The sequence below is a fragment of the Limanda limanda genome, chromosome 8, assembly GCF_963576545.1.
Source record: "Limanda limanda chromosome 8, fLimLim1.1, whole genome shotgun sequence".
NCBI classification, from domain to species: Eukaryota; Metazoa; Chordata; class Actinopteri; order Pleuronectiformes; family Pleuronectidae; genus Limanda; species Limanda limanda.
In genome coordinates this window covers 17878627-17887858 of record NC_083643.1, presented here as the reverse complement: position 1 = coordinate 17887858, position 9232 = coordinate 17878627, and the positions used below count along the sequence as shown (strand labels likewise).

At 39.0% G+C, this 9232-nt stretch overlaps 1 protein-coding gene across 1 annotated transcript; it reads right to left on the bottom strand.

The window, feature by feature from the left end:
- Positions 1-2206: 2206 nt before the first annotated feature.
- lmo2 (LIM domain only 2 (rhombotin-like 1)) lies at positions 2207-6817 on the bottom strand. The gene is made up of 3 exons (XM_061076795.1): positions 6330-6817; positions 4372-4587; positions 2207-3407 (listed from the first exon to the last, which is right to left on the bottom strand). Exons 1-3 carry the CDS (start codon positions 6368-6370, stop codon positions 3185-3187), a joined length of 480 nt encoding a protein of 159 aa, XP_060932778.1. The 5' UTR covers positions 6371-6817; the 3' UTR covers positions 2207-3184.
- Positions 6818-9232: the final 2415 nt, after the last annotated feature.

The window sequence follows — 9232 nt, the reverse complement described above, 5'->3', positions numbered from 1 at the left end:
CTCCCTCAGATCCTCCTCTTCCATCCATCTAACTGTCCCCTCTGCCCGGCTTACCACCATGGGGAGCAGAGCTTTCAGCCGCTCTGCTCCCAAACTCTGGAACTCACTCCCACCTGACATCCGAAACATTGACTCCTTCCCTCAGTTCAAATCCTCTCTCAAAACCCACCTTTTCAGGATTGCATTCTCACTGTAGTTGCCATGCTGTTTTTACTTGCACTTTTAATTTTAATTGTTTTGTTATTTGTTTGCTCCTGTTTTAAATTGTAAAGCGTCCTTGAGTGACATTAAAGGCGCTGTGAAATAAAATGTATTATTATTATTATTATTATTATTATTATTTTAAGGTTGAAGTGTGTTCCTTGCACAGTATGAATGTGTGTTCTTAACTAGTTCATATGATTAAATATGTTTGTTTTTTAAGACAATGGTTTCTTGGTTCGTGAGATTCAATGACAGTGTGTGTTCGCCTTTATGTATTGAATGTGTTTCCAAGAAAAAAAGTCTAATAAAAAGATAATGGCGTCAACACCCTCCTCCTTGTTTCTGTACGAACGGAGGCTGCACTGGCTACAGTTGAATTGTCTCATCACAAGACAAATTAATCAGTTTCTCAGTCAGACATGTTTGTTAGGTTTGACGTGAAGTCGGAACTGGGCAATTTCAGGTCAGAATATCGGACATACGAGTCGTCTGGAACGCAGCATTACACTCACACACATGGACAGTGAAGCAGCGATGACGGAGGAGCCCTCGTTGGCATGAATAACGGTAAATGTCAAACAGCAGGATTGTTACATTCAGAGACAGCTGTGATGTCCCCAATCTATAAAATTTAAAATAATTATTTTTATGTGCTTGTACTGGGATGGTTTGGTTCCGTCGGTAAATCTGTGTGATACTGGAATCAGTAGATCACAGATCTATATAAAACAACAGATCATAGGGCAGTGATTCAAAACAAACATTTTTAATCTAATGAGCATTTAGCAGGTAAGGATCGACATCACGTAACGGACGCAAGAAGTGAAGCGTTTAGTGAAGCGTGAGTGGCATGCGCAAAACGCATGCAACGCTTCAAAATGCATGTGCTCGGGCCCATTCAGTGCTGTTTTGCAGTCCTACAAATTGTAGAAATTGTAATTTAATGTTTGATTGTTTTTGTTTTCATCTCAATTTGAAGTTGATCTGATGTAAGCCCTGGTACAAGTACCTGAAAGAAAAATGTGGAATATGGACAAAATGGCCACTAAATGCAAAATGTTTTTCATAATGCCCCATGTTATTATTAGTATTCAGGCAAATGAATTGGCTTTTTGAAGGCTTTAACATGTTCAAATTCTCACCAACATTTGCAGAAAATTAGAAAGTGGTGAAAATTTACATAATCTGGAGGAATTTATAATGGGCGTGGCAAAATGGCTCAACGGTGCCCCCCCGAGACCCCGTAACATGTTCACATTGACCGATCTTCAAAAAACCAGGCAAACAAAAAAGTCTATGGGTGCAATTTGAAAAACGCAACAGGAAGCCTGCTATTTTGCATTAAGTGGCCATTTTGGCCATATTCCATATTTTTACCTTGAGGTACTTGTACCAGGGCTTGCATCAGATCAACTTCAAATTGAGACGAGTGTCATCCCAACAAGACAGAGATACAAACTAACTCAAAGATCGATTTCTCTTCACACGGTGTAACCGTGGCGTGGTGCAAAGTTTGACTACACACAATTAAAACATGATGTTCTGTATCGCGGACATACATGGACCATGAATCCTTTGATGCTGGGCCGTAAACAAACAACTCCACTCCTGCTTTGTCAGTGGTCATAGATAAGAAATCTTTATGTCTTGCAAAGGTGATGTCTCTCTTTCTCTTTCTCTCTCTCTCTCTCTCTCTCTCTCAGAATTGGGACATTTCCTCCAACAGTGTAAACATTGAGGCAAAGGTTCATCCTTCGCCAAAGGAGACAATGTTGTCATAACTCCACTGTGAATTTTCCTATCAACACCAAGGATTAATTTAATTTAATTTAAATGTATCTTATTTAATTTTTTTATATTAAATTATTTTTATACATTATTTTTTACAATATGTTCTCTTTGCCCACAAAAATATGTAATTATATGATAAAACGATACCGTTTAAAGATGTCTGTAAACATGTGGGAGTAGAAGAACAAAAGGAAACATGAGAGCAGTGAGATGAAATAATTAATTATTTTATACAATGCAACAGCTCATTAGCTCAAGTGGTAACCAATACCTGGCTTATTTATTAAATCCACAAGTTAACATCTAAAAATCCCTGTGTGCAAGCTCAATGAGTTGTTGCAATTACAGAAGAGACACAGGAAGCACGTGAGGAAGTCAATAAAATTAGTATTGCATAGGTTCCCTCCACCAACTGGTGTCGCCACTAGAGGGCGACACCAGTTCAACCTGGCAATACCATACAATCGTTCTGATCAAAAATGGATATTTTATTCCATTAATAATTAATGAAAATCTGTTGGACGCTTTATTTTACAGGTCTTAGTGATTTACTTGGCAGGTTTTGGAATGAACTGTGTAGTTTAATTCTAATAAGACAGAAAATAGATTCAGTGTTTAATGATAAAACAGCTGATAAAACACAGTGTGTCAGTCAGTTAGCTAACAATGCAAACTGTTCAACATATAAGGAGAAATAAGCATAACAATGAATTAATAATTTGCGTTTCATCTTAGCAGCTCTTTTAACAAAGTTCCTAATATGCATTTTAATCAGTATTAATTTAATCTATAGAAATAACTATCAAATAACTGTCAAATAAAACATGACCAAATTTCTTACTGAATGTTTCTGTCCAGACTGAGGTGATTTAATGGTGCTGTACTACTGGAAACTTTATTGCTAAATTCCCAAAAGTCCAGTGTCGATAACTAGATAAAAATATTATTGCATGTTTAAGGGTGAAGTTTTACAAGAAATACTGTTATTGCTGGTGCAGTCTTCGTTAGTCTCCAGCAGGGAGCAGTGCAGATATGTCACCTCTCATTTCTGAGTTAAATGAGTCAACAGGAACATCAGAGTCATGACGAAGCCTGTACAGGCTACAACAAGTTCATCCTTCAATATGGTTTGTTGCCTTTAAAGCCAGTGGGACAAGGCAAAGTGGAGAGAGAGATTCAAGAGCTTCTCCTAAACCATGTTGTTGTTGAGTTTTGTCCACTCATAGATGTCCTGCTCGCACACAATGTCTGAGTTGATGAGCAGGTAGCGGTCGCCCACACAAAAGTGTTTCTGGCAGGCGGCACACTTGAAGCACTCCAGGTGGTAAACCTTGTCCCTCACGCGCATCGTCATCTCAAACGCTCGGATCCTCTTCTCACAGGAGGCACAGAGACCGTCTTGACCGAAGAGCCTGAGTGAAAGAGAGAGTGTCACAGTGTCACTGAGAGGTAGACGAAAAACATCACCTATCACCTTAAATAACATGTAACATGTGCAACAAGGTTTCTAAAGTTTACATACTGTGCATCTTAAATTCTTTAAAGAGTGGTCTGGGCCCCTGAGCCAGGGTTTTCCTGACTCAAACAAATCAAATCTAAGCACAACTCATTCTAATGAATTTCAACAACCCGTCTGCCTCTGGACTTTCCTACTTATTACAAAATAAAAATATCCTGTAAGAAGGAAAAATGTTTGGATAAAGGGCCAAACTATTTATCTCTTTAAGTATTAAAAATCACCAGTTAATCAACAATTCAATATTTAATAAAGTGGAGCACATTAAAACATATATATGTGTGAAAAAGTAATTTCAATAATTATTTATAAATTACATTTGGTTGTTACGTTTTTAGGTCCACAAATCCCATCTATCAACAATTTCTAACTTTCTACCCTGTCCAACTTGATGGATAAGCACAAATTAAATGTTGCTGTGGATCCAATAATCTTTTTTCACACATTAAACATTGTGAGATAAGAGGTTTGTCAACATTATCACAGATTTTCCAGGGAATAATTCACAGATTTAGGGAACTGATATCTATGATATGATACGCATCTGTGATTGCGTGCATCTTAATTGAATTTATGGGAACTGTTGGGCCTTGGTGGAGGTATATGATTTACTTAGATCCATCCTACTTTGGGAACTATCTTCAGCTGCGTATTAATATACATTTGATGTTCTACAATGCTTTTATAGCAGCAGGACAGTCCTTGTAAACAACAGGTCCTGTGTTCACCATAATAAGGGTCACCCCGTGCAACAATGACGTCCTCTGACGTGTTCTTAATTGGGCATCCCTTGTGTCTTGTGATGCGAACAAATCCACAAATTGCTTGATTAAATCATGATGTTACACCACCAGACCGACCTGAGGTAGTCTCTCCGACATAACTTCCTGCCGAGCTTGTAGTAGAGGCGTCGGCCCACCTCGCCCAGCCGGCAGCCACACAGGTCGCAGCTCAGACAGTCCTCGTGCCAGTACTGCTCTATGGCCTTCAGGAAGAACCGGTCGCCGATGCTCTGCTGACACCCGCCACATGACAGCAGAGAGGGGGGCATCTGGAGGACCTCGTCCACCGGCTCCCTGCAGAGATCAGAAAATCAATTATCCTAGTGCTGCAGAAAATAACAGTTTTTCTCAATTACTCAGTGAAATGTTTCGTCCATAAGATGTAATGAAAAAAACATTCTAGTGTCCTAAAGAACAGGATGACATCATCACACTGTTTGTTTGTTTCCAACCAACACAACACAAAACCACCAAAACAATAGATCTGCTACCGATACGCTATCGTTACCAGTTAACTTTCTGACTTGTTGTTTCCTTGATAAAACAAATAACTTTGTATTCTTCATCTGCTGGTCACTGGCTTAAAGAAATTTCTGTGTTTCTCCTGATGGAAAAATCAACATCCAAAGTCTAGAAGAAATCAGCTGAATGTCAGGAGGTTTGGAGACCCTCTCGTATGGTTTTAGAGAACTACGAACTTGAAGAAGCTTTGGAAACATGAAGGTGGTTTATTTCTACAGGGAATAGTCTTACAACTTAACCATACAAAGTGATGCTGTCTAATATCTATAATATGTAATAATTTTATATTGGAGATTGTATAAATACAGGGAAATAACAGGTTTCCTAAATGATCCTGCTCTGCCGTTTTTCGTATTTTCCATCTGGTCAGTTTGTTTTTAATGATCCTGTTTCTTGTAGCCCATCTGTCTATTCATGCGTATCCTATTTTGTGAAACACACAGTATTGCTGTATATTTTAATTTTAAATGTGTTATGAAAATAAAGTACCATATTTGTATTCGTTTATCTATTTAACTAGCCTACATATGATCTGTCCATCTTGAGTTGCTTGAACTTGCTGTCCACCTGAGGGAGCCATATTGCCCAGAGTGGAGACGCCACAAAGCATTTATATACTTTAACAACGAAAGCTGATCTATATATTTTTTATGTGAAACCTCTAAAGTTATAAACAAAATACATTGTAAAGTTATTTGAACAATGAGCTTTTCTTGCCACGAACCTTATTATTTATCACACTTTTGACTTTTTTGTAGACAGACCGGTTTGTTCTTGTCCAACACCTTTCATTGTACTGTTGACCCTGTGTTAACTTTCATACGAAAAAATATAACTTGACACTTAAACTTAAACCCTTTTACAACATGATTCTGAATATTTTTTCTTGCCTGACAGCAGGTGACCCCTGACCTCTTTGTGCTTTACAAACCCTCTGCAGTGAGATAAAGTGGCTATAGCATCAACCCTTGTGCGTCCTTAAAAGTCTTTACGTTTTTAATTTTGCTGTTTCTTGTAGCCTTGTATTTATGCTATTTGACAATTTTTTATATTTTATTTTAGTATTTATCTTATGATCTGTACATCTGACTGAAACACTTGCTGTCCACCTGAGGGAGCCATTGGAAACTGTTAAATAGCCCAAAAAAGACACCAAGCATTAAGCCTATACTTTAACAAAGACATGTGACTCTTGTGTTTTATATGTGAAACCTTCAAAATTATGGATAAAATAAACTGTAAAGTATTTGGACTTGAGCAACTAACCTTGAGGTTATTTCCTTTAGTCTGGGTCACACTGAACTTTTTCTTGCCGGGAGCTGATTGTACTTTTTTTTTATCTATCACACTTTTACAACCTTCTGTTGGACAAGAAGCAGAATCTATTTTCTTGCCTGACAGCAGGTGACTCCTGACCTCATGCTATATACCAACCTTCTGCAGTGAGATCACATCAACCGTGATGCGTCCTTCAAATACAACAATATTTAAATGTATACCTCAGCTATACTTACTCATTGGCCTCCATTGTCTTCCTCTCTATAGTGGACGCCATGGCTGATATCTGAAGTCCAGTCTGATCCAGATGAGTCCTCAGGGTCCACAGCTCAGCGGCTCCTTGTCAAAGCGCCAGCGGGCAGCCTGAAGCCAAGGGGCGCCACCAGGACCCCCTCACGACCCCCTCACTCTCTGAGCCTTCACTGTCAGATAAACACTCTGTATCACGTCCAGGTGAAACGGCCGCAACACACACTCACACACAAAAGAGAGAAACCTCTGAGAGCAGCTAAACGATGATGGAGGACACTGTCATCGTTTCCTGAGGCACTGACTAACCCGAGGGGACACTTCACGTCCCTCAAACGAATGTCACCATCCTGCGCATCGTGCGCGCTTTTTATTCATCCGAAGGTCAGCGGTGGCGTGGATCTCCGTGCGTGTGTGCATGCGTGTTTTCTAGTGTGCGTGCAGCAGACGCGCTCCTCCACATGCAGCCTCGGTTATTGTGCAGCAGCAGCATCGTGTTTTCTCTCTCGCTCGCTCTCGCTCTCTCTCTCTCTCGCTCGCTCTCTCTCTCTCTCGTTTCCCTCTTCCTGCTCACGACTCTTTGACAATGGGGGGAAATGGGTCTTAAAGCGACAGCAGTGAGCTGACAGAGCTGCAGGGTCACGACTCACACCGATCACTTCATGACATGCTTCACTGCACCGGAGATACAGAGAGACACGACACACTGAGGATCCTCATGTCTTCACTCATCACTTCCCTCAACAGAGAGGAAACATAGTGGGGAAAATGAAAAGAGTTTTTTAAGAACCACTTTTTCCAATAAAACACAGTTTATTAAGGATGTATTGTAGATGATAATTTATTTTTAATAAATTATTCAATGTTTTATGGATCTGTTAATATAAGCCATTCAACTAATCAGTTGACAAGTTGGAGGAAAATATTATACTCCTATTTGAAATGTATTGACAGTAACACAGATTTTTTTTAAATAGCACAAAATCCCTCTTTAACTTGACAAGATGATGAATTAAAAGCCTAATTTGAACATAACTTCATAACGAAATTTGAAGTTCTCCATAATGGAACATTCTTTAATAATATTGAATTAGGGTCTTTTATTTTTACATTGGAAGTCACTGAAAAGGGGCAATTATTCAATTTCAAATTATTCAGAGGGTCCTGTTATATTTGTTATCCACTTTATATCATATCATATTATTACACTGGTTCCTTAATGTACAAGTAACATTGCAGCCGGTTGGGCGGGTTTAAGATATAACATTAAATCATCTTTTCTAACCTGATTGTTGATTGTAATATCTCAGTATATACCTAAACAGAGAACTATATAGCATTGTTGAAATAATATAAACATATCTGATTAATTGCACATATAGATAGCATAGCATTGGATAGCAATAAAAATCGACTAAATTATAAAACTGAGAGAAAAACGTCTATTGCTATGAAACATCCCATAACCAGATCTTTCAAAGGTTGTTGGAGAAAAGCATTCAGGGATATTTTAGCTGGTGTCCTCCCACATTGCCTTTCCTTTTCAGTGTAGAGCTGCTGTGGGTCCTTCTTCTTCTTATCTTCTGCCAGCGCCTGCAGGAGGGAGGGACTCAGACAGCAGTTGGACTGGGCAGGGAGATAAAGCGCCTCAACTCCAGCAGCCAGAGTCAGCTCCTCAGCCAGATGCAGCAGAAGAAGATCGCAGGCAAACTCTAAATGTAGGCTGAAACCGTCCCTGGGCTAGAGAGTGGTTGCACTGTATAGATACCAAGCTGAGAAGGCCCAGGAGCAAGGTGAGCGTGGCATTGTTCTGTGCCATGCTATATAAAAAGTAAAGCACCTTCACAGAGATAAAACTCAATTTCCTTCAAATGAAAAGTTTTCCCCCACTGTCTTTACAAAACACAATAATGAGGGTTACAGGGAATTTTAGGATTAAATTAATAAAAATGCAGCAACTTAAAAGATTGACATCCCCCCTTTTGAGATCCATTTGTTACTAGATATAAAAACAATCACCTCAAGCTCCTCCCAGTAGCTGCTCCTGCACTTTCCACCAAACCATGGAAACGTACACTTTCAAATTTTCATTTTTATGAGCACTACTTGAGGATTTGTCATAAAAATTATTCAAAAATGTATTCAAAATTCCTTCTTGATAATCTTCCCACATCTTCCACTCAACAGTAGCTTTGATCTGTTTGCACAATCTTAATCAGCCAGTATTAAAGCCAGCATGGATAAGAAGTTATCAAAAACATAAACAGAAGTTATTATAATAATGTCTAAGTGAAAGTCATATTAACATGACAAAAAACATCTGCTGAGGAAAGAGAGGACCTCATGGGGGGATGATTTCCTTGGGGGAAATGTATTGTTTAGTACAGTTAATAAAGGGATATAGATGATGGATGAATGGATGTTTCCAAGGTCAAGAATTAACTTTCAGAAATACATTTTTATAAAAGCATCTTTCCTTCCACCGCTTACCAGTGCTGGTTTTTATGAGACTTCCACATTGACAACATATTATTTCCCAAGAAATATCTAAAGCTTGCATCATTACATCACATGCCTTGTGCATCCATCTTTTTTTTTTTAATCAACCTGATATGATCCCTTGTTCTCCATGTAAAAACTGAAAAAAAATTGGTTTTGCACCAACAGGGTTTGCAGTAATGGATAAATGAAAAGATCTGTGGTGTTTGAGCAGTTTGGGTGCGTGCTGTCTAAAGCTGATATGAACCAAGTCATCCACATACTTCCTGTAGATTTCACAGAGAAAGCACAGAGGATGTGCAACCAGCACACAGAGGTGACGCTGTCTTCAGGGGATTGGTGCACGCTGCACTTCACTTCCTACCACTCCCTACACGAAGGCACCCCACAT